This window comes from Mus caroli, chromosome 17, assembly GCF_900094665.2.
Source record: "Mus caroli chromosome 17, CAROLI_EIJ_v1.1, whole genome shotgun sequence".
In the NCBI taxonomy this organism is placed as follows: Eukaryota; Metazoa; Chordata; class Mammalia; order Rodentia; family Muridae; genus Mus; species Mus caroli.
Genome location: NC_034586.1, coordinates 19,379,837 through 19,405,094, shown reverse-complemented (window position 1 = coordinate 19,405,094; position 25,258 = coordinate 19,379,837). Strand labels below are relative to the sequence as shown.

The following is a 25,258-nucleotide window of genomic DNA, read 5'->3' as shown; positions in this document are numbered from 1 at the left end:
TTAGATGAAGGGGTGAAAGGTTTGAGGTGAGACAGGTGGATCCAATGAGAGAGTCCCTCGAATTTGGCAACTGTAGGGGCCATGAGAATTACCTTGAAAGGGCCCTGCCATTTAGGAGAGAGGGGTGAGGGCCAATGGTCTGGAGGGGATAGAAGAACTTGATCTCCAATGTTGACAGGCAGTGGACAGTGTGTGGCCGTGGTAGATGGTAGTCAGCAAAGTTTCATAGGAGAGAGTGGAGGTGGCAAAGTAATGGGGTGAGTCTGGGAGGGGAGAGCATTTAGGTGAAAGACCAGGAGTTGGGACCAGACATTCATACATGAGCCCAAAAAGTGGGATGAGGAGAGGTCGCTCATAGCCTGAAAAGAGCCAGAGGTAGCAGTTTCACCCAACCGAGGTGAAGTTCCTGTGACAGCTTGACAAGAGTGGTTTGCATTAGTTTCAGAGCCTCCTTTAGTCATAAGTGACCAGATATCGGTGTGGGATGGGAGGATATGCAACTTGAATATGTATGCACTTACTACCCCCCACACATGTACTTTAGGCTTACACAAAAGACAACCAGAGTTTGTCTCCCACCACCCACATGGTGACTCACAACCCTCTGTAACTTGAGGGGATCTAGTGCCCTCTTCTGACCTCCAGAGGCACCAGGGATGAATGCTGTACATATGCACTCATGCAGGTGAAATACTTATATCATAAAACGTTTTTAAAAGAAAAAAAAAAAAACACAGGACACACTGTGACATACTACAGCTTCCACGGCAGTGAGATGTTTTCTTTCTTTCTTTGTTGATTGTTTGTGTGTTTTATTTCGGGGGTGGGGAGGTTGCAAAGGGAAGGAAGGATATGAGGAGCCAGAGAGATAAATAGATCTGGGGTGCGTGACGTGAAATACAGCCTTCACTACTCCACTGTATCACCTGGTCTGATACAGCAACATCAGGAAAGACAGCACAAGAATCTCCCAGCCTGATGTGCATCCAGTAGGCATCCTGCGAAGCAGGGTTTAGACAACTACAATCTTGCCTTTTAGCAATCAATTACAGGAGAAGAAAATTTACCCTCTGTAGTCTACGTGGGCATGGCTTCAGGGTATCTAGAATCCAGAGGCTTGTGACAGCAAGAACTGAAGCCTGTCTCAAAACAGCCCTGCCCGAAGCTGCAGGGACTATCAGCTTTGATCAATGTGTAGTTCTTGAAAGGTGTCCATTGAGTGTTTCAGATAGCTGGTGCTAGCATGAGGTCAGTCCGGCTGGCTGTTTGACTAACAGTTCTTTTGCTTAAGGCAGCAAGGGAAACAAGGGAGAGTCCGACAGTTGCCACAAAGTCAAACTGCCCTGTTCTGGTTTTGTCTATTTTATAGGAAAGTATGTTTACAATATAAAGGTAATTTACCATTAACACCAATAATGACTTTAACAAACTACAGTAATGATTAACACATGCCCGGGCAGAGGTGGGACTCCTGTTCAGTGTCCCTAGGCATCAGGACTCCTGTTCCTCAGCTCAGTACAGTTGTAGCTACTGATACGAGGGCAGGAGGTACTTCATGATGGAGGCTCCGCTCGAATTAGACTGCACTTTCCAGGAAGCCCCGAGACCTCCCAAGCACCCGACTTAGGTATAGTGCGACCCAGAAAGCGAAAATGAGACTTCTTCCAAATCTCTAGCTCCAGGGTGTCAGATCGGCTTAGCGGTGAGAATCCTCCCTGTTCATTGGCTGCCCATCTCCGACACTCTGGAGAGTACAAGCGCCAAATGCTTGTCCCCGCGCATGCGCCAGTTGGTTTCCCAGCGCCCCCCGCGCGAGCTTCCTGCCCCGGGCGCTGCTGGGGAAGCGCCGAGGTCCGGCGTGGCTCTGGGCGGTGTGTCCTGGGGGCGGGACCGGCGCCTTGCGCAGACCGGCTCCTGCGGGAGAGGACACGCTCCTGGGAGCAGCGCGGGCGGCCGGCGCCTCCGGGTTCTCCGGGTCTGCCACGCGGAGCCCGGCCACCCTCACCAGGCTGCTGGGGACCGTCCCCATTTCCCACGTCCTGCCGAGCGACCCTGGTGAGTCCGGGCCCTCCCTGAGGACACCTCTTCGGTCTCTGGAGGATAAGGCAGAAGGCTCGGGAAGAGAAGCGTAAACGAAGTGCTTGTGGTAGTGGAGAAGAAATGGAAACCGCCCGTATGCATCACTTGGGTTGGTTGAGAAACTGAAGTACCCCGTGCCACGGAAGCGTATAGGTTCACTTTCGAAGAAACGTTACTAGGTGAAAAATGGTTTGCTCATAAGATCTCATTTATGTAAAACACACATCCCATGCTTGTAGATTCTGGAGATAACTATTTTCAGTAAAAATATGTCACCGTCATATATCGGATTGTCAGTGAATCAAAAAGAAACATTGTTATAGTAACACTTCCCTCCCGTTCTTTATGATGTTTATGCTAATCAGACTGTTGAAATAAAAGAGGAAAATTCAAGTCACACGTATGAGAGTATGTGAAGTAATAACAACACAAAATACAAATACTTGCCATACATTCATATATAGTTGTGAATAGATGATGTTGGATGGTGTTCATGAGGCCTCCTATCCATCTGCCCCTTAATTGGAGTAAGGTGTTTCTGGAATTTGTAAGCTTTAAAAAAAAAAAAAAAAAAGATTTTTATATGTCTTAAGTGTTGGCTTTCATGTATGTAAGTGTACCACATGTTTGAAGAAAGGCCAACAGAGGCTGTCAGGTACCCCAGAACTGGAGTTACAGATTGTGAGCCTCTATGTGGATGCTGGAAATTGAGTCTGGGGCCTCTGCAAGACAAAGACATATTCTTAACCACTGAGCCATCTATCCAGCCCCATAAATTTGTGAGTTTTCAAATTTGAGAAAAATAACAGTATGGCCCATCAGTAGAGGGACTTAAGACTACATTTATAATTAAACACAATAATTATAACTTTTAAAAGACATTGTTGCTCTATAGCTCAGACTGATTCTAACTCTGGCCACTCCTGCCTTGGTCCCTACAGTTCTTGGATTAGACATCTTTGGCCACTCCTGCCTTGATCCCTACAGTTCTTGGATTAGACATGTACCACTATGCATGCACTGCTGTGCCCAGTGAAATTTTACAACTGAAGTATGTCTACTTAAAAACATTCTTTAAGAATAGCTCAAGTGGTGGCATGGGCCTCCCAGCAGTTGGGAGGCAGAGTTTGGGGCCAGCCTGGTCTACAAGTGAGTTCCTTGCTACACAGAGAAACCTTGTCTTGAAAAACAAAACTAGAACAGCTCAGTGATTTAAAGTGGTTTCTGTAGAGTTAGTTATTTTATTCTATGTATGTGAGTGGTTTTTTTTAAAAGATTTATTTATTTAATGTATGTGAGTACACTGTAGCTGTACAGATGGTTGTGAGCCTTCATGTGGTTGTTAGGAATTGAATTTTTAGGACCTCTGCTTGTTTGGGTCAACTCTGCTCGCTCAGACCCAAAGATTTATTTATTATTGTACATAAGTACACTGTAGCTGTCTTCAGATGCACCAGAAAAGGGTGTCAGATCTCATTATGGGTGGTTGTGAGACACCATGTGGTTGCTGGGATTTGAACTCAGGACCTCCGGAAGAGCAGTCAGTGCGCTTACTCACTGAGCTGTCTCACCAGCCCGTGAGTATTTTACCTGCATAGGTGTATGTGTACTATCTGTAGAACTTTTGCCTGAGGAAGTCAGAAGAGGGGGCTTGGCCCCCTGGAACTAGAGTTACAGATAGTTGTGAACCGCCATGTGGGTGCTGCAAACCAAACTTGGTTCCTCTGTAAGAGCAGTAAGTGCTCTTAATCTCTGAGCTATCTCTGCAGCCCGCTAGCTTCAGACTTTCCATGTAGCTGAAGATGACACTGAATTTCTAATCCTTTGAAGATCTGAGTACTGGGATTACAAATATGTACCATCTCACTCAGTTCCAGGTAGTGGTGGGGATCATTTAAGTTAGGCAAGCAGTGTAACAACTGAGCTACACATGCAGCTAGCTTAAGGAATCTTTACAGACTGCACAGACATGCTTATTTTTGCATGGAAAGTTACTATACATGAAGGTAAAAACAAGCTCATATTAACAGATGGAGTACTGCTTCCAAATGAGTGACATTAGGTTTTGCTGTCAAATGGGTCACGAAAAACCCAGATTTGGGATGTCAGATGTGGTGATGAAGGATTGTGGGTCTGTATTACCAATACACAGTTACAAAGAGCACACAGTTGCAGTAAAGCATAAAGAGGCTTCAGAGGCACAGAGTGGGTGCCGGAGTCCCCCAACTTTCCTGCAGATTGGTGTATTCCGATCTCCTTCAAATACTGTTCTTTTACTATTTCCATAGGCAAGTGTGTCCTGATGCCAACCCACTCGTCACAGAGAATCCCTCTAGGACACTGAAAGGCTCAGCTCTGGAGCCTCAAGCTAAGGCTGACCAGCCCTGAGCCTTAGGCCAGGGGCATGGCATCCCTCCAGGAGCTCCAAGACCCTGCTCCCGGGGAGGAGGAAGGACTTATGATTGTGAAGGTGGAAGACTGCTCCTGGGAACAGGAGCCTGTTCAGCCGGTGGACAGCAGGGATTCCGAAGCCTGCCGCCAGCGGTTCCGACAGTTCTGCTTCAGGGATGCGGGTGGACCACATGAAGCCTTCAGCCAGCTGTGGGAGCTCTGTTGCCGCTGGCTGCGGCCTGAGCTGCACAGCAAGGAGCAGATCTTGGAATTGCTGGTGCTGGAGCAGTTCCTGGCTGTGCTACCAGGGGAGATCCAAGCCCAGCTTCAGAGACAGCACCTTGGGAGCGGTGAGGAAGCTGTCGCTTTGGTGGAAGACATACAGAATCAGTCATTGAAAGCCTGGCCACAGGTGAGGGAGGGATCCCTTCCATGTTTGGAGCCTGAAGAATAGAGACCATCTTCATGGAGATGAGTCTCCACAGGGCCCAGAGGGCAGGGGAAAACCACCAAGTCTCGAGAAGCACAAACAAAATTCCCAATGTAGTCTTAAGTAAAGACTCATGTAAAGACATGCTTCTCATGACTTTATTGGATTTAAAGTCGTTATGGTCCAGAAATGTGGCTTTTGTTGTCGTTGTATGTTTGTTTTCTTTGAGACAGGTTTTCTCTGTATAGCCCCTGGCTGTCCTGGAACTTGCTCTGTAAACCAGGCTGGTCTAGAACTCACAGAGATCCATCTGCCTCTGCCTCCCAAGCGAGTCCAGAAAGGTTTTAGCTCCACACAACTACTGTGGTTAATCTATAGGGATACAGTATTACACATCAGAGCTCCAGAGGGGTATAAGGAAACAGAGCTGTCTAAGGGTACCCTGCTGTCTTGTGTTCCAGACACTGGCAGATCTGCAGATGGTGTACCAATGCAGCTAGGGTGTGGGATTCTGCCCATGGCAGGAGGACCACCACTGCTCCATTTCTCCCTTGCTAAGTAGCTATAATTCTGGCCTTTTAGTGACTTGTTCTTGTTTTGTTTTTCTTTTCTTTTCTTTTTTTCTTTTTCTTTCTTTTTTTTTTTTAAAGATTTCATGTATGTATGTATGTATTTATTTATTATATGATGAATACACTGTAGCTCTCTTCAGATACACCACAAGAGGGCATCAGATCCCATTACAGATGGTTGTGAGCCACCATGTGGTTGCTGGTGATTGAACTCAGGACCTCTGGAAGAACAGAGGTCAGTGCTCTTAATGGCTAAGCCATCTCTCTAGCCCTGGTTCTTGTCTCTTGATCATGAAGTGTCCTTGGGTACAAAACACTGCCTGGTATCTCATTCTTTTCTGGACTTCTGGGCCTCCATTTGATTCCTACCCCTCCCCAACCCTTAGCCTCCTAAGGGCTGTGTCCCAGAGCTCCTTCCCAGGATTAAGTTGTGTCATCCCTGACCTCCAGGCTGGTCTCTGCTAATGGTGTGTTATGGTTTCTGTGCAGGATGAGCTCTCAGAGGCCGAGCCTAAGGCAGCAGTCCAGGGACTCCAAGCCACAGGGTCTCCCCAGAAGGCAGGGGTCCAGAAGCAGCTACCTGCATTCCAAGAGCAGCATAGCCATGGTGAGTTAGACTCTTCAGTCAGCAGTGTGGCCACACAGGGGCGCTATTCCTTTTCTAGAATTGCCCCAGAGTGACAGGCAGCAGAAGCTCAGTCACACAAGTACATGCGCGAATGCATCTGACGGGGGTGCACCTGCAAGTGTAGATGAAGCCATCCGTCTTAGCCCTTGACTTTAGCCTGTATGAAGCTCTGTTCTTTTCCTTCAGCCCAGCTCCCTGTTCTTAAAGAGCGACGGACAGGAGAGGTGTTGGATGTCTGCTTTGACTCTGCAGTTGATGTGAGTTAGCAGTTCTTTATTCTCCCAGAGGGCTTGGTGCTATTGACTGTATAATTTGACCCCTCCTGTCCTCACTCACACACAGCTGCCTGGGAGACCCGAGCTGGGCCGTATCTCCCCATTCCAAAAATCTGTGTCATTGGGAGACATCCCTTTCTATTTTTCCCGAGAAGAATGGAGCTCCCTGGACCCTGCTCAGAGGAACCTCTTCTGGAACATCAAGAGAAAGAACTCCCGGGATGCTGCCCTTGGTAAGCAGATCCATCAGGCCTCTCGCTCAGCTGTAATCCGGCTTTGCTTCCCTGGTCAGGTTCTAAAGCTAGCCCTTCCCAAGTCTCCTCAGCCCTCCTGTGATGTTGTGATGGTGAAGTTTCTGTCTCAGTTGTGTGACCAGTTGGCCCATGCCCTCCATGTGCCAGCTCTGGGCCAGCTCCATGCTGAGGGCTTGCACGGGCATTTTCTCAGTCAAATCTCAGGCTGGCATATTTGCCCCCAGATAAACTCTGGCATTCAGTGAGATCGATGGATCATGTCAGCCACAGAAATGCTAAAAAACAAGAGCCCTTGTTGTACCCCACTATGTGAAGCCTCACCAAGTCAGGCCCTTTCCCAGTATCCCCTGGTCTCATCTTACTTAACTGGCAGCAGTCTGAGTGCTTCGGGGTTCCTCCCTGCTCAAGGCTGCTGTGAGTCGTCTGCGAGGGTACTACAGTAGCTACACATGCTGATGCCTTCTGTGTACAAAGTTAAGCCAGCTGTGCTTAGTGGACTGGGAGCGTGCCGTTGGCTTTGACTGTGGAGAGTGGGTACTGGCCACAGGGAGAGAACAGGCAGAGAGAGGGTTTTTATAAAGGCACATACCTCTGCAGGAGGATCAGCTCATTGGTGACCCCTGGTGACCGCAAGGCTCCCTCAAAACTGCTCGTTTGCTGCCTTCCATCATCTTCCCATTAAAAGCACTTTTGAAATAAAATTGCATTTTAATATTTTCCTTTGTGTACAATGCAGAGAAGGACATGTGTGGAGGTCGAAAGGATGGTTTTCTAGGCTTGGTTCTACCATGGAGGTTAGGGGTGGGCTCAGGCTTGGTCATTATGCTTGCTGGCAAGTGACTTTACCCACTGAGGCCATCTTGCTTGCTACCATCCAATAATTTTGTAAATGTGAAGACCTAGACTTTTTGTGAGCTACAGCAGCCTGAACCTCAAAGCCAGGGAGATGTCCCTACGTCATATTTCTTCAGATCTCTTCCCGAACCAGAATCAAGGAGGACTAAACAGAGGCTTCACCCCTTCTTGCAGGTTTGAAACCCAAAAGCCAAAAGCCCCCTGCAGAGGAGGCAGTGACAGCATTGTTGGGACAGACTGAAGTGCCTATGTCCTGGAATCCTGGGGAGGCTGAGACCGAGGTCTGGGAGAGTGAGAATCCAATGAGGACAGCCCTGGACCCGCTGGTGGGAGCGCGTCGGGGGCGGCCGCCCACTCACAGGCGCCAGTTTCAGAACTTATTGACGGAGAAGCCCCACAGCTGCGCGCAGTGTGGGAAGCGCTTCCGCTGGGGTTCAGACCTAGCCAGGCACCAGCGCACACACACGGGTGAGAAGCCACACAAGTGCCCTGAATGCGACAAGAGCTTCCGCAGCTCTTCTGACCTAGTGCGCCACCAGGGCGTGCACACGGGTGAGAAGCCCTTCTCTTGTTCCGAATGTGGCAAGAGCTTTAGCCGAAGCGCCTACCTGGCTGACCACCAGCGCATCCACACAGGCGAGAAGCCCTTCAGCTGCAGCGAGTGTGGCAAGAGCTTCGCGCTGCGCTCCTACCTGCTAGACCACAGGCGTGTGCACACGGGTGAGCGGCCATTCGGCTGTGGGGAGTGTGACAAGAGTTTCAAGCAGCGTGCACACCTCATTGCGCACCAGAGCTTGCACACAAAGATGGCCCAACCTGTGGGGTGAGCCAATGGTGGGACCTGAGCAGCACCCCCCACCCGCCAGCCCCCCCCCCGGCCCTCCGGGGGACACTTCCTGTGACTCTCACAGAATCTTTTCCTTCCCTCTGGGGATTCATCACTCACCTGTGACCACTGCCAGCCTGTCAAAGGGATGCAAGGCCCCCTTTACTTTGACCTGGCCTGCCTGCTCCCAGGATCCTGCCACACATCTCTCCCTTTCCTGCTCTGGATTTCTTTTACTTGGTTCCTGGAGCTTCAGTTTCCCTTTGAGGATCACATGGTATGAGGGCTCAGGTAGGACCTAGGGTTTTCCAGAACCCTCCAGCCTTGCTTGGCCAGAGGCTGTTTGATTTCTACTTTCTTATGTGGACCCATCAGCCTGGCTAAGCCTCTGCTCAGCCTACTTGTGCCTTCCAATGAGAACTGGCCTCCATCCTCAGGTGCTGCTGGGGTTTGGCCTTGGGAAGGACTAGGCTCACACCAATGGGGATTTAGGTCCTGGGTTCCAGCACAACGGCTTCTTGGCTGTCAATGTACCCCGGTACCCTTCATACTTCCAACCTGTGACCACTCAGTCATGCCCTGACCCCAGGAAGCTGCCTACTTGTCCTACTCTGAGCCCCCGAGATACACTGCAGGTCTGGAGGTTAGTGGAGGTGGTAGCTGTAGCAGCAGGCTGACTGGAGAACATGCAGTCCTCCAGATGTGTGGCTTTTGTTGTACTTAACACTAGCACTCCATCAGCACTTTGTAGCTGACTCCTCAAGCACTGTATTTCCATGTTTTAAATCTGCATTGTGTGCAGATTCACATTAACATGGACAGACCGGGGCTGGTGAGATGGCTCAGTGGGTAAGAGCACCAGACTGCTCTTCCGAAGGTCCAGAGTTCAAGTCCCAGCAACCACATGGTGGCTCACAACCATCCGTAACGAGATCTGGCGCCCTCTTCTGGAGTGTCTGAAGATAGCTACAGTGTACTTATTTATAATAAATAAATAAATTTTAAAAAAAAAAAAAAAAACATGGACAGACCATGGACCCTCCGAAAGGGCCCAGCCTAGTGGGTTTCGGAAGAGTTTGAATAAACATGGAAAATTTCCTCTAAGCTTGTGACTCTTTAGCTGGCTTTTCTGCGTTAGGTACGTGGTTTGGTCAGCTGATGGTTCATGGCGTATGGAGTCACCATGGAAAGCCACATCCTGGACCTGTAATCCTGTGACTCCCTCTCCCAGTGTCAATCCATGTAGTCATGGTCTTTGTCAGGACCTCCATTCTCAGTGGTGAAATGAGCAAGAGGCAAAAGGAGGACTGACTGGCTGGCTGAGGGGCACGCTGCTGCTCCTGGGATGCAGAACTCAGCTGCCCAATGTGTGCTTGAAGCTGTCAGGTTATCTGCTATTCACAGCCAGCCCTCCATATGTCTCCTCCCCTGTCTTAGTACAAGCTGGGCCTACACTGAGCTGGTAGTACCTGGTCAGGACCAGTCACTCCTTCTTTGACTCTTGCTGATCCTTTTGTTTCTTTTGGACAGCCTGCAGGGGCCTCACCTGGGGATTGATAGTGACAAGATGTTCCCATCCCTTATGAACTGATTCATTTGTGCCAGCCTTTGTGCCCCAGGTTTCTTTCTTGGCTAGCTCCCAGTTTAGAACATTATCTTGTGGTCTCAACTATCCCATAGTTTTCCATGAGAAGGAACTATTGTGTGCATGGACTTGTGCACAGCTGCAGGAAGAAGGAGAGAGTGCAGGGATGTTGGGGACAGTGTGAGGCCCTATTTGGTGCTAGCAGCTCCTTTCTGAGGGAGACACTCAGGTGTAACAAGATCAGATGGCATGGGCCAAGGGCTAAGAATAGAATTTGGGCTCAGGCCCATGGCTCAGGTGGGGACATATGAATGCTAGCCGTGAAGTTGTCAGCCAGAGCCAGAGAAGGGAGCTGGGCTGGGGGAGTTGAGGCCAGGGTTCTAAGGATGGGCAAAGCCCATTTGGGATCATAAGCAGTTGATAGGCGGCAGCGAGTGTCGAAGAGGGCAAGGATCAGGCCTCAAGGTACCGGGAAACAGAGTCAGGAAGTAATCCCGGATCCTGGAGGAAGCCCCACCTGGTTCTCAGAGCCTTGCTGGTGTGTGGGAGCCTACGGGCAGCTGCGCAGCTGGAGGATGCTTGGGAAGAAAGATAGTGAGATGCTCTTCCTGGTCCAGTCTGTTCTCAGCACCCAGCCCAGCCCAGCCCAGCCCAGCCCAGCCCAGCCCAGCCCAGCTCTGGTTCTCCTTCCCCAGGGAAAATACAATGTTCAGGGTTCAAGGGCAGCCTTGGTACCCTGCAGCCCTGGTGTGTCTGCCACAGCACTTGCTGGTGTGGATGATGTGTTCCAGGCTCTGGTCTTTGAAAACTGTGAGAAGAGAGAGGCCCCACTCCAGGTGAGCTTTCACCCTGTAACCTTCAGCCCTCAGCCAAACACTCACATTAAGCTGGGGCCTCACCAGACTTTGCCTCTTTCTCCTAGAGCCTCCTTAAGGAGCTGCATTTGTTCCGGGAACAGCTGGATGTCCAGAGGGGTGCTGTGGGGTGTGCCCTTGTGGTCCTAATGGTCCCCAGTGGGCAGCTAAGGCAGCCACAGCTGCTGGTCAAGGAGCTGAGTCACTGTGGGGCCCTTCAGGGTTGCCCCAAAATCTTCCTGTTACTCTCTAGTGGTCTCAAGGGTGAGTGGATGGGCAGTGATGCATTGGGGGTGGGGGTGGGGGGTGAGTAGGAAAGCTTGGAGTTTCTGTTATACCTACGCAGCCGTGGGGTCCTTCTCCTCCAGCTGTCTGGGAGCCTGAAGCTTTCCTTCTGCATCTGGGGAAAATCTGCAGTCAGCATCCTCGCTGGTCACTGCTGCAGCTACTGAGGGGGGGGGGGGAAGCCAGAAGAAGAGAAGGCTGGGCCTATGTCTCCCTGGCTCCCTAGAGCCAGTTACAATTAAATAATTCAGATGCAGTTGCATCTGTTCTGCAAACACACATACACGGGCTGCAGGACATGCCTTCGTAACCACATGAGCCTCCCCCAGACTCCAAGCATCCTTCCCACTCCATGACTTTGTACAGAGGATTCCCTCAGTAACACATGCTCTCCCTGCTGGCTTGGCTCCTAGTATCTACACTGAAACATCCAGCCTCAACCTTCGACACTCTGCCCTCTTCTATTGAAAGGCCCTGGTGGCTGAGATAGGCTCAGATTTGGTCCTGAGGTCTGAATGAACATCTTGCTGGGTAGTGACTGAGTGACCTAGAAGTGGGGGCTATGAGCCCCAGGTCTCCATGGCTCTCTCAGCCTAGTACCTCCCCAGGAAATGGCACCTTGGGAGCCCTCCTCCACAGACCTATCCCTTTCCAGGAATGGTTCTGCCTTTATGTGTAGTAATCCCTAGAGTGAGGTAATGAACTTGAAGATGAGTCAGAGCCTAGGTTTTGCTTAAGTCCACCCTGACCTCTTCTTTCTCTCTGAAATGTGACCTCCAAAGTCTCCCCTGGTCTCATCCTGACCCCTCTGCTTGGGTTGTAATTCTCCCCTTGGCCCCCATCAGGGCAGTTCTCTGAGGTGTCCTTGGGCTCTGCCCCCCTAGGTCTTTTGCAGAGTCTGCAGGGAACACCTATTGCCCAGTCTTCAGGACCTCCCTTCAGGGGACTCTGTGTTTGGGAGATGAGGAGCCCTGGGGGCTGGAGGTGAGGGACAGAGAGGGAATCCAGTCCTGTGTCTGCAGTAGCAGGTTGGGTGGAGGCTGAGGGAGACAAATGGGGAGAAGAGGAACTGGGGGTCCCTTCCTCCTACTGTGTGTCCCTATTCCTCTGTACAGTCAAACCCTAGAGCAAGCACACAATATGACCTGTCTGGAACCAGGGCTTGCCCTCCTACTGGCTGTGATTCAAGACCGACTAGGAGCACAGCATGATGTGGCAGTATTGAGGGACCTTTGCCAGGCCTTGGGCTTCAAGGTCACCCTGAGGACAAACCCATCAGCTCAGGTGGGGGAAGCCCAAAACTGGTGGTGCTGGAAGGAAGGGTACCCCTGCTCTAGGACCCTGGAGTTCTCCTTCCTGGGTTTCCCCCACACCACAGGCAGGAAGCACATCTGTAAGTCTTGCCTCCGACTTCCTGCTGTATTCAGGGACAGTCACTTTCTTGCCTTGGGAAGTCTGATCTCCTAGACAGAGACTGAAGAAGTGCTCCCAGCCCCACGAAGGGCAGCCAGGAGCTGGTTCAGACCTTGGCCTTTACCACTCCAGGCCTTCTGGGAAGAACTGGCTCTCAGCTTCAGGAAAAGCTGGATACAACGGCCCTGTGAGCTGTGCCCTGGTGGCCTTGATGGCCCATAGGGGGCCACAGGGGCAGCTGCTGGGGGCTGATGGTCAAGAAGTACAGGCAGAAGCGCTGGTGCAGGAACTGAGCTGCTACCAGGCACTGCATGGCCACCCCAAGATATTCCTGCTCCAGGTCTGCTGTGGGGGTGAGGGACTCCGCCTCCAGCCTAACCCTCTACCCTGCCATTCCTCTGCCTCCCACATTTCCCACACAGCTCCTTCAGGAAGCCTGCGTGCTAGCCATTCCCTGCCCCTCTCCAGCCTCCCCTGGAGTCAAGCCCACAAACTTGAACCTCTATGAATGTTGCCACCCCTGCAAGCCTGCCTCGCCCAGAGATATCCTGAGGTTCCACTGAGTAAGGTATCTGCCCCATCCTTCTCCAGGGAACAGGGACCCTGGTGTGGGGTCAAGAGCTCTCCCATGGTACAGTCATTGGCTGAGAGCACCCGAGCCATCCCAACCCAGGCAGATGTTCTTCAGATCCATGCTGATGCCCCAGGTGGGTCTGCTTTTCTTCTGGAGCCTGGGCTTGGCACACTGGTGCTGGGAACCATTCACACAGCACACTGCTAGGCCTGGCAGCTTGGAGTTTGCTGCTTTGCCAAGATCCAGGGAGGAAATGTCTTCCTACGTTGTGAGGGACTCTGAGACTTCTGCTCCTGAGTCTGACAATTTGGAATTAGCAAGAGGACCTAGCTTCTCTGAGTTCATACAGCCTGGATGCTGTAAGGCTTGTGGCTTTCAGCTCCACATTCTTTCCACTGTCTAGTGCTGCCCCTGAACCAGAGATAACAAGACACTGGGGCAGGTGGAGTCCCTGGATGCTGGCAATGGGAGTTGACTCTTTTTGCAGGCAGCCTTATCTCCACTCCAGGGAGCTCAGGCCAAGCAGACATCCTTACTGTCTATGCAGCTGTCGAGGGTAAGAAACCTATGGTTATGGTGGGCCTATTTTCCTGCCCCATGGCCTGGAGTGATAGCCTCAGCGAGAGTCCAGCTCCAGTTAAGTCACTCTCCTCCTACAGGTTAGTCCTTGTAGTCATAGTTAGAATGGCAAGCTCCTGTCAAATGCTCCCTCGTGTAAGTTCTAGGACAGGACAGTCCTGCTTGCTTCAGGCACCTGTCCACTGTTTGGTACCTAGCAAGTCCACAGTAAATATTTGTTGTACATTGATTATATCCAAATATTCACTCTACAAATATCAGCAACTTCTTCCTGATGCAAGAAGTCCCTGACCCTGTGCTGGTCTGAAGCCAGTTGCCCAGAATGTTCTCTGCTTCCCCTCCGCACTTCTTTCATCCACAATAGGCCACTGAAGGTTGGGATGTCAGCCCAAGGCTGACTCTGACCCCATCCCCTCACCTAGGCTGTGTGGCTTATTGGGATGAAAAGGGCTCGGACTTTGGACTGGTGGAGGTCATCAGAGCCAACCCTGGAAGAGATCTCCTTGAGCTGCTGACTGAGGTGTGAGGAATGGGGATAGGAGAGAGAGGGGCTGGATCTGTGGGAGTGTTCTCATTACCTCCCACTTAACCCAGGGAAAGGAGAAGCAAGGAGAGAAGTCTCTCTCTCTCTCTCTCTCTCTCTCTCTCTCTCTCTCTCTCTCTCTCTCTCTCTTTCTCCCTTCCTCCCTCCTTCCCTCCCTCCCTCCCTCTTGCCCTCACTCATATCAGGAGATGCTCAAACACAGGGCACATTGGTCAGACAAACTCAGCAGCAGCTATTACATACACTAAATAAAGTTCAGGAGAGGAGGACACCAGAAGCCATTGGGGGGAGGGGGTTGAGGTGGGGGGTATACTGGGAAGTAGAAGGAGCCAGCAGAGGGTGCAGGAAGGGAGGTGCCACTGGTTGTTACAGAATAGGGTCAGTTCATTTGTACAGTTTTGCAGGCTAACAGGGAGGTCCTCTTCTTGTGTTGAGGTCAGGGTGGGCAATGCTGATTATATGATTATATATATGGGGTGGGGAGCCTTTCCCTTTGGGTGGGGGACTTTTTGGTTGAGAGCAAGGAACTCATGTAAAACTGCTGGGTTAGTATTAGGCTCAAAGATGATTAGATAGCACTTGAAATTTTAGGCTTACAGAACAACAGACACAAGAGTCGGTCATTGAGGGTCATGCCTGTAGCTGGGAGGTAGTGGCAGGATCCCAGAGATTGAGACCAGCCTAGGATTCATAGACTCTTTCAGAAAGTATCGACCTCTCCGCAAAAAACCCTCCAGCAGACAATGACTGCAGTGGGTGTGATGGACTGAGCCCCTCAGGGCCTAGCTGAGTGTCGCTCCTTAGGTCAACAGGCGGGTGTGTGAACTGGACGTCCTGGGGCCAGACAGTGATGAGCTGCTCAAAGCCTGCCTGGAGATCCGCAGCTCGCTCAGGCGCCGGCTCTGTTTATAGGACGAGCAACCTCACCACTTCCCCTATATCCCCTCTTCACACCCTGTCATCGATGCAGCAGTTTGGGCGTGGGAGCTCACATAGCGCCAATAAATATGTGTTCATGATCGGCGTGCTCCAGGAAATGTATGCTCTTTCTGAAATACGTGAGACAATGGGGAAAGTTACCCGGTAGTAGATAGGGGTACGACTGTGCTCTCGGGAACCAGAGGTTGAATCGGGTCTGTGCCTCCTGTCTGGGACTACGGAACCTCACAAGGCTGACCTGGATATGCTGGGAGAGGCTTAGGGAGAAAGAAGTTCTGGGAAGGATCATCTCCGGAACTATAACTCTCGCCTCGCTGAGTCACTGATGCGGCCTGCGTTCTCAATCTCCACATGGCGCTGGGGCCATGGAGTTGCCAGAGAGGCGAGCCAGCACGGGTCTAGAGACTGGAAAAGACCATTGTGGATACTTCAGTGACGTGATAGGGCAAGTGCATGTGGGTTGTCCCTGGTCTTGAGTTGAGGGCCAGCCAATGGAGGAGATCTGAAAGACGAGCCTCTAGGATCCGGAAGGGCTTCTGCTGGCTGACTGCTCAGGAGTCTGATTATATCGATTCAAACTTGTGGAGGCTCCTTTGAGGCTGTCACTAAATAGATTGGCTCAAAGGGCAGGATTTTTCTTTGGTTTAAGCATGCGCAGTAGGAGCTTGAATAAGTCTTATGGAAAGAGCTTAGGCACGGGCCGACGTAGGGCCGCGTGGCCTAATGGATAAGGCGTCTGATTCCGGATCAGGAGATTGGGGGTTCGAGTCCCTTCGTGGTCGCTGCGTGCATTTGCTTTTTAAAAACCTACCTTAAAATTTCCTATTCTCAAGTTTGCTTTTCAAACTCTTGTCTGGTACCCCGGAAGGAAGGCCAGCATGTTTGTATTAAGTAGGTGAAGTTATTATCTCAAGACAGACTACGAGCCACTCGAATTAGTGCCAAGGAAAGGAACCGAATAGATGCTAGATTGGATTGCTTACGTGGTGGGTGGGAGGTGTCTCAAGGGAACGTTAAGGGCATTTGATTAAAATAAAAAACTCAGTAGGCTATCTGGGTGAATGCAATTAATGTCACTGAATGGAACACTTGAAAATAACTAAAGCAGTAAATTCGGTTTCTATGTCCACAGCTCTAAAATCCGTGAAACAGTAAGAAAATTAGATTTCTTACAATGAGAGTGTGTCCAGGCACACCTGTAATGTAATTTAGGAGTAATGTAATTTAGGAGGCGGAGGCAGGGGAATTAAAAGCCACTCTGGGCTACATGAGATCCTGTCTCAACAACAACAAAGGTGTCTTCTTACAGGTCCAGTGTAAATATAAGTTTTTAAATAGCAAGAATATGTCCCAGATTGAGTTGGCATTTAACCTGGGCGGGGGGAGGGATATCTCTATTTAAGGGATTCGGTCTAAGTGGAACCGTTTTCATCCCTACAACTCCCAGCAGAACCACAGAATGCGAGGGCGGGGAATCAGCTCACGTGACAGAGCCTTGTGCAGAATAATTTTCTCTTTAATGTTACAGTGGCTTAATAAAGCTCGCAAATATATTATATCGACACACACACATGAGATAAAGGAGAGTCAAAAGGACACGAGGATAACGCAACTGGGTCGGAACCCACAAGCCTCAAGCCAAAAATCTACCTCAGGTTCTTCCGACTGTGCTGTTTAGTTGTTGCTGTTGGTGTTTAATTTACTTAAAATTTTTTGAGGGGGGTAGGTATCAAGTAAAATATATAGGCCAGTTGTATACTCTATAAAGAAAAAGCATGAAGACCTGTCCCTACCAAGTAACATTTGGTTGAAGAGACGGTGGGAGAAGACTGGACAGAGACCCGGCACAGTTATGCTGGACAGGGAACCGGCACTGCAAAGCACAAACATTATCGTGCGGGCTCCAGTTTCTTGCATCCTGCATCACAAACACGTTTTCTATCATACCGGTCGTCCGGGTTCAAAGGGCTCATTCAGTATTGGAATCTTGGATATCTTGCACCATAGAAAGACGCGTACCTGTTCTGTAAACCAATGAGCAAAATAAAAGCAGCGATGTACGTGTTTCAGTCGCTTCCTTACAAGTGCGTCCTCCTTTAGATCTTAAGGGTGCTCGGGGCCCGGCAACGTTAGAGCCGGTACCTTGGCTGAAGCGGTACACACAGTTGATGGACACAGAAAGAATCCAAAGACACAGACTGGTGGAAGATCCATAACACTTTCTTCTCGTCAGCCCCGGTGGCCTAATGGATAAGGCATTGGCCTCCTAAGCCAGGGATTGTGGGTTCGAGTCCCACCCGGGGTAATGCGGTGTTTTAGGCCCTTTTAGATAGCTGGAAAGTGAGTTGAAGAAAAACGGTTCCTAAACATTACGGGTGGTTTTGCTTTCAAAATTTTGTTTTGTTTTCAAATAAATTTCAACCTACCATTTCAAGGTAATGTTTTGTTTTCAAATAAATTTCAACTTACCACTTCCATGTAGTTCTGGCTGTCCTGGAACTCACTTTGTAGACCAAGCTGGCACTCGAACTCCGCCTACCTCTTCCTCCCGAGTGATGGGATTAAAGGCGTGCGCCACCATACCCGGATCAAGGTAATGTTTTGTTTTCAAATAAATACGCCTTTACTTTACAAAATACCATATGGTTTTATTTGAACGATTTTTATATACCACCAATTATTAGTTGATACTCAAACATAGTAATTGTTCAGATCGTAGGTGTACAATTTCATTGCAGTTCCTTAAAATAAATAAATAAATAAATAAATAAATAAATACGTCTTGTTATGTAGACCAGATTGGGCTCGAACTCAAAATCCTTCTGCATCTTCTTTCTGAACATTAGGATTAAAGATGACTCCAGGTTAGGTTATATGTATTTTCAAAAAGTCCTTATTATTATTATTATTATTATTTATAAACCCAATTATTTAGAGACTACCTTTCAAGGCAACTGGTTAATTTTTAAATTATAGTTTTGGTCTTGGGGGCATAGATCACTGGTAGACTCAAAGGCACTGGATACTATTTTCTTAGCTCGAATACATATTTGAAATAGATAATAATACTATACTTTAAAAATACATAGAATGCATGGCTTCATCTTTCGATAAAAACGTCCCAAAATACAGGCTTTGATATATCATAAAATTGGAAGTTTCTGATGCGTGGTGTGTCAAGGACCCTTCCTAATTAATGCTGTCTTTCACAAGGCCTCCCTGAGGCTGCTGGTTCATCTTACACTGGGATTCTGCAACATGTACGATGTAATTATATTTTCTTTGTTTGTCTGTCTTAGCAAGAGCAGCCTTGTGGGTACATAATGATTGTATGGAGGTCTTTGGGGTTTGACCCTGATTTTCTAGAGATTCAGTCCATAGACAGGGTCCTTAATGTTCTTCCTATTGTACCTTTAAATTATTTAAATTTGATGTGTTTATGAAGTGTCAAATTAAATGTGTAAAAATTAAATCTATAGAGCTAATCTAAGTAAAAGGGGACTTTCCATAGGATTCTGACTCTTTTGCGTGGTGTATGAGATAAATGCTCTCTAGTCACTAGAATTTCTATCTCTCCTGTCTTTAGATTTCTGCCAGTTTCCAATCCTTTCCAATCTCTGGACTTCTGGTCGCTTCCCCATTTAAGCAAAAATATCCGCCCAACGTGGGGCTCGAACCCACGACCCTGAGATTAAGAGTCTCATGCTCTACCGACTGAGCTAGCCGGGCAGCGGTGAGAATCCTATTCCCCACAGACCTCTTGGAATTCTACGTACTTCCGGGTTCTAGACCGGATTAGACTTGTTTTAGAGCCATGGTGGTAGGTTTGCTCCTGTAGCTTCGTTATCAATCGCACAACCAGGGCTTGTGTGACCCCTTCCGTTCCCAGGAGTAACAAGGTTGGGGACAAGGATGAGGATGTTAGTGAGACACCCGTTTAGGGCCCGATCGGTTCCAGAATCTAATCATGGGCGAGCATGCGTTTTCAAAGTCGCCGCAGGACACTGGATCCCTTGCCGAACGCTAAGCTGTGGGCTTCGGAAGAACCAACCCGCAGTTGTGGTTTCTGTGTCTGGGTCTATGAGCTGCGCGGGTCTTCTAGGCAGAGTCCGGCCCCGAGTGGGTTTGGCCAAGGTACAGGATCTGCGGGTTCTATGGCTCTCCCGGACGACTGAGCTTGTTGGGGACTGGCGTGTCAGGAAGCTCTCATTCTCGAAGTCCTAGACTTGGCTCTACCTGGGACAAAATTTCTGAGCCGCCGATCACCATGAAACTGCGTTGTTTACACAAACTCGCTGGCTTCCCTTTCCCGAAGGACGATGGTCTATGGTCATTCATATCGAACGCTGGGGGCCGTAGGGCTGGGGGCCATCTGACTTGTCTTGAGCGTTTCGGAACTTTCTCTCCGGGCAAGTCTCCACGGAGCCGGATCTCCTCCCTTTGCTTCCTGGAACTCACTGAAAAATGAACTCGTGGAGTTGAATTCTAGCGGGAGCATGTCATTCAGCTCGAGATACCTAAAGATCAACGTTAAGCCCGCCTGCCACCGTGGCTCGTTGGTCTAGGGGTATGATTCTCGCTTTGGGTGCGAGAGGTCCCGGGTTCAAATCCCGGACGAGCCCAGTTTTAGCGCTTTTTTTTTTTTCTTCCCCTCAGAGTGTCTAGTCCGACGCAACCCTATCTCCGCAGACTCACGAGCCAGTTTTTTTTTTTTTTTTTTTTTTTTTTTAGGAACCAGAGATGGGAGGAGATCCAGCTCCGTGGATACCAGTAATTGCTCAGAGGTCAGATACAGCGTGGGTTTCCTCCATGACTCCATAGCTGAGCAGATATACGTTTTATTATTTTTTTAAAATTTTTAAATTTTATCGAGACAGGGTTTCTCTGTATAGCCCTGGTTATCCTGGAACTCATTTTGTAGAGCAGGCTGGCCTCGAACTCAGAAATCCGCCTGCCTCTGCCTCCGGCGTGCTGGGCTTAAAGGCCTGCCCCCCACGCCCGGCTTCAGATACTCGTTTTAAATGTTGTTATATTTCTGGTCAGCTGGGCTGGGCTGGGTTTTGCTCACATGTAGGTGAGCATCACTGCAGTGTTGGTCTCTCTGCATTTGTGCACAGGCATTAGATCCCAGGCAGCCAGGAGCAATAGGAATGGTGTGAGTCTCATACTCTTGTGTAGGTCTAATGTGGGCTGTCCTTAGACATTGGGAAAGCTGAAGTTGCAGCTTTGGGATGGACCTAGGTATCAGGATTCCTTAGCTCTCAGCTGAAATGATCCACAGGAGATAGCTATTGACAACTACACTGATTGAGTCAAATAAAGATTTTAAGCCAAGTGTGGTGGTGCATGTCTTTAATCCCAGCACTGGGGAGGCGGAGGCAGGCGGATCTCTGTGAGTTCATAGGCCACCTTGGTCTACAAAGAAAATTCCAGGATAGCCAAGGTTATACAGAGACACCCTGTCTTGAAAAAACTAAAAAACTAAGAATGAATAAAAGTTTTTGTTAAGGTCTAGGTAAAATATTAAGGCCTAGATGAAACGTCAAGGCATAGGTACCGGTTATTTGGCTGTTGGGTTATTATATGTTGTATGAAATATCAGTGTTCAGGCTATGTTTAGCCTTGAATGACTCCATTTTATAAAGCAACAGCTTTGATCTGGTTACTTCATTTTGAACATAAATGTTAAGAAAGAATGACTCTATATCTTGTTTATACAAGTAGACAATGGCTGTCTGCCAGCACGAGAACGCTGGCCAACAACATATTTCTACTAACGGATAAGACACTGTAGATACGTTCATTCCTATCATTCATTCCAGACAGAACGCTTGTTTTAGACTACAAAGAAGGAACACCCTAAGACTGAAATGTGGCAGACACTGCAGTGTCTAGACACTCCTAGTCACCCTGCTCCACCACCTATTAGGAATTTTTATCCAGGGAAATATGCACAACAAAGAACCTCTGTCCCCAGACTAAGGCTACAGTGTAGTTTCTGCTGCCTGCTCTACTCAGTTGGCTTCAAAGTGCCTTTTCAAATAGCTGGTCATCTGGACATGCAACTGATGTCTGTCTGAACAGCACTGGACTGCAGTTCATTGGGATCTACATATCTGGTTACTACAGACTCTTGCTTGGTTAGTATATCTAGATCATGTTCAAAGCCATTAGCTCTCTATCTCTGACTTCAGGACACTCTTCTGAACTCTGAAGCCTCTATAAGTGCACATGCGCACACACACAGAGAAATGTAATGTGTGATCTCAGAGTTGATATTAATTAGTAAGATTAGAATAAAAAGAACCTGTGACTGTTGAGGTTTGGTCTGTTGCTATATTTCTTCTGGGACATTGATGGAGTAGGAAGGTCAGCTGGTGCTAACTACTGGCCTCCTAGGTCTGGCTGCCCCCAGCGACAAGGAAATCTGCACATACACTGAGTGATGCTGTGTAGCCTTGCTTTACAACTATTGGTTGAATAAAGATGCCTACAGTCTATAGCTGGGCAGAAGAGAGGTCATCAGGGTTTTGGTTTCTGGGCTTGGGGTCTGAGACAGAGACCAGAAAAAGAGAGGAGAAGATGGAGAGAGGAGAAGACACCATGCGGTAAGGGATTGTGAGAACCAGCCATGAAGGCTGGCCAGTCGGAGTAAGAGAGGCCCAGGCAGAACATGGCAAGTCATAGCTCAGGGGTCTTGACAGGGAAGTAGACATAATAGCATGGAGTGTTGACATCTGCCCAGCTATAGTGCTGTAAAGGCTTACTATAAATAAAAAAGTTTTGTGTCTTTGTTTTTTAGTTTTTTGAGGCAGGGTTTCTCTGTGTAGCCCTGGCTGTCCTTGGGACTCACTCTGTAGATCAAGCTGGCCTAGAACTCAGAAATCCACCTGCTTCTGCCTCTCAAGTGCTGGGATTAAAGGTATGTGCCATCACTGCCTGGCTATTTTATGTCTTTTATCTGGGAACTGCATGATCAAAGGTGGGGTAGAATTCCCCGACTGATGATTAAATATTTACCACAACATGTAAGTGTCAATAATCAGGTATCTAGCTCTTTAAGCTCTCACCTTCCTTACCCTCATCTCTAGCCCTCCTCTCTCCCCCCTTCCCCCCCACTCGGCCATGGACGGCCTCCCTCTTTCTACCTTCTTTCTCCCTACCATCCTACAATAAAGCTCTAAAACCAGGAAAAAAAATCAGGTATCTAGTCAAATCAGGACTACTTGGAAAATTGTAGATTGTGAATTGATTGTTACTCAATAAATTCTGACATTGTGGAAAGGCAAACCAAATGTGTCCCTCTGTTTCTGACATTAGCATGCTTAGGACACTGACTTTGTCCACCCAGCTAGTGGCCTGGTATAGGGGGAGAGAGGGGAATGGTACATACGTTTGATTTTACCAATGAAGACTCGGGAGCCAGATGCTGGCGTGAAATCCTGTTAGCTCAGAGAGACAGAGAAAGCACCCAGCTGCCCTTCCTACTCCACCAATGTCCCAGAAGGCTAAGCTCCTGCTCGTCCTCCATGCTGCCATAAATACCCTTCAACTCAGTGTCTCTCTGTTCTCTTTCCTGGGTTTTCTTAGTTCACTCCCTGTCAACTGATTGCTTGCTTGGCTTTGACTTTATTTATTCATTTGGCCTTTGACTTATTGTTGACTCTATTTAGCTCTTGTTTACAGAAAGCTCTTGGGTTAAGGTGTGGGCTAGGGCTGAGCCACATCACATCAGGAAACAGGTTTTTCTAATTCACCACATCTGGCTTCACAAGGTGATCAAATAGTCTGCAACACGCACATCTAAATCAGACCCAGTCACTAGGGGAAGGCAGCCCAAGGGCCTGTACCAGCCTGTATCACGCGAGACTCAGATGGATTCTGGGATGCGGTATCAATAGATAAAAGCTTGTTACAGGGCCTTGAATCCTGTCACTCTGCCCTGACTCTCAAACTCATAGAGGGCCATTTTCCTTTTCCTCTTGAATGCTAGGATTAAATGCATGCACCACCCTACCCAACCTATACATGTTCATTTGGGGAAAATTATTTAACCTAGTCCAGATGTTCTTGTTGTTTGTGGGGCCTAGGTAACTGTTATCTGTCTAAGCCTTCCATTTTGTACTGTTACTATGTTGCTTCTGTTGTTACCAGGAAACTTTCTCATGCTTAAAATTAACTACATATTCTCTTACATTCTGTGCCCCTGGAAATCAATCATGATAGAAGTCAGTAGGCCTGCTCTGTATAGTTACCCACAATAAGCTTGGACCTGAACCAACCACCCAGCAGCACTTCCTGCACCTGTGCATGTGCTTTTATGGCATAGGCTGCTCCTGGGATGGACCCCAGCTTAAGAGAGACACCTGCACCAATATAAGAAACTATTTGGAATAAGATTTTTTTTTGAGGGGGGATGTTTGTTTTCAAGACAGGGTTTCTCTGTATAGCCAGAATAAGACTTCCATTTTAAGTAGGGACCTAGTAAAGTTTAACTACCTGGCAGAAAGAGACATGTGTGTGGGTAACTGACATCCTGGTTTGACAAGTTAAGACATGAATGGCAGACAAGTCCCATCGTGGTAGACAAGGGAGGACATGAATATTAGACAAGGCAAGTCCCCTGCCAAGTTGAATATCCCATCCAATGGAAGCAGGACAAACATGTTCCTAAGGAAATCCCTATCCCTAAACCCTGATTGGTGAAATAACTTGATGCAACAGATATTTGTGGATTTTAGTCTTAAAAATCCTTTAGGGTCTGAACTTAGTTCCCAGATCTGGACTGTGGCTCTGGCTGACCAGTCCTGGGACATGTGCTCAATAAACCATCCCTGTCTGATAGTGTGCTTTGTGACCCCACCAGTTTGATTTTTATTTTGTTTTATTTTGAGACAGTCTCCTATTCTGTCTAGACCTTAAACGCACTAAGTAGCTGAGTGTGGGTCTTCCTGCTTTTGTGGACTGTTGGCCAATTCAATCCCCAATGGCACTTGGAGCAGAGACAAGGAACAGGGCATTGGGAAGCCCTATGAATATATATGGTGAATGACCAGGCTGGGGCCAGCTATAGGAGGGTGATTCAAGGCTTGTAAAGTTTTGGGAGACCCGAGGGCAGGAACATCAAGGATGGACATTAGCTGGGGACTTGGGGTATCTGGAATGCCTCATTAGCACGGGGAAGCACGTCAGGACTGCCGGAGCTGGCTGAACAGGTTTTCTCAGGAGAAAGGAAATTGAGCCCGTAATCTAATTGAGGTTATTTGACATTTCCTCAGGCAGAGCCACAAGCCTCTGGGCTCACTGCAATCTGGGAGACGCCCTTCCTGAGCAGGGCTTCTTCTAAGGGAAATTCTAAGCCTACACTTATGGCTCTGCCAGAGGAATGTCGTGGTGGACTTTGACCTTAATTAGAAGAGTTTTCCCACAGCTGAGGATGAGTCTGTACTTTCTCGTTTTTTCTTTCTTTCTCTTTTCTTTTTACCCTTCCTTCCTTCCTTCCTTCCTTCCTTCCTTCCTTCCTTCCTTCCTTCCTTCCTTCCTTTTTTGAAACAGATCACACTGTAGCTTAGGCTGGCCTGGAACTCATTATGTCACCCATACGGACCTCAAACTTGTGCTTGTCTTTCTGACTCCCAAGTGCTGGGGTTACTAATGTGAAACACCTTGTCCAGCACAACTAGGACTCTTAAAACATCATGAAGATCCACCCAGACGTCGTTGGCAAACCACAGGGCCAGTTCACAACCATCTAACATGGGAGCTAGATCCTTCCTGTCAGAAGGCAGGAACACAATAGACTCAGTCAGAGGGGACTCACACTGTCATAGCTGGAGTTACGGAACAATGCTCACAAAACAGCTATTTCCTGAGTCTGTACGCTCACGAGTGACAGACACCCTGGCTTCACAAGCCCAAGTACCCATTGCCTGATTGATCACTTTAATTGATGGTAAAACTGAGACAGATAAATGAGCTCTAACTACCCCTGTCATATTGGGCAGCTATTTGGTACTGTTAAAGCCCGGTTTTGTTTGTTTGTTTGTTTTTTGTTTTATTTATTTATTTATTTTTTTTTCCGAGACAGGGTTTCTCTGTGTAGCCTTGGCTGTCCTGGAACTCACTTTGTAGACCAGGCTGGCCTCGAACTCAGAAATCCGCCTGCCTCTGCCTCC

At 48.5% G+C, this 25,258-nt stretch overlaps 1 protein-coding gene, 1 long non-coding RNA gene and 4 other non-coding genes across 7 annotated transcripts; 4 read left to right on the top strand and 2 right to left on the bottom strand.

The window, feature by feature from the left end:
* Positions 1-750: 750 nt before the first annotated feature.
* On the bottom strand, positions 751-15,326 carry LOC110312465. Its single transcript, XR_002380056.1, has 2 exons — positions 15,225-15,326; positions 751-2,254 (listed from the first exon to the last, which is right to left on the bottom strand). It is a non-coding gene; the product is annotated as an uncharacterized LOC110312465 (long non-coding RNA).
* Znf213 (zinc finger protein 213) lies at positions 1,865-9,199 on the top strand. Of its 2 annotated transcripts, none has more exons than XM_021186074.2 (6): positions 1,865-2,055; positions 4,368-4,882; positions 5,962-6,079; positions 6,287-6,357; positions 6,443-6,608; positions 7,659-9,199. In XM_021186074.2, exons 2-6 carry the CDS (start codon positions 4,484-4,486, stop codon positions 8,309-8,311), a joined length of 1,407 nt encoding a protein of 468 aa, XP_021041733.1. In that variant the 5' UTR covers positions 1,865-2,055; positions 4,368-4,483; the 3' UTR covers positions 8,312-9,199. The 2 variants fall into 2 exon arrangements, with proteins under 2 accessions (XP_021041733.1, XP_021041734.1); XM_021186075.2 differs by having other exon boundaries at positions 1,865-2,258.
* A 466-nt stretch (positions 15,327-15,792) lies between the features above and the next one.
* Positions 15,793-15,865, top strand: Trnar-ccg. The gene has a single exon. It is a non-coding gene; the product is annotated as a tRNA-Arg (tRNA).
* Positions 15,866-17,315: 1,450 nt separating this feature from the next.
* On the top strand, positions 17,316-17,388 carry Trnar-ccu. Its single transcript has one exon. It is a non-coding gene; the product is annotated as a tRNA-Arg (tRNA).
* Positions 17,389-18,739: 1,351 nt separating this feature from the next.
* On the bottom strand, positions 18,740-18,812 carry Trnak-cuu. The gene has a single exon. It is a non-coding gene; the product is annotated as a tRNA-Lys (tRNA).
* An 821-nt stretch (positions 18,813-19,633) lies between these two features.
* Positions 19,634-19,705, top strand: Trnap-ugg. The gene has a single exon. It is a non-coding gene; the product is annotated as a tRNA-Pro (tRNA).
* The last annotated feature ends 5,553 nt before the right edge of the window (positions 19,706-25,258 follow it).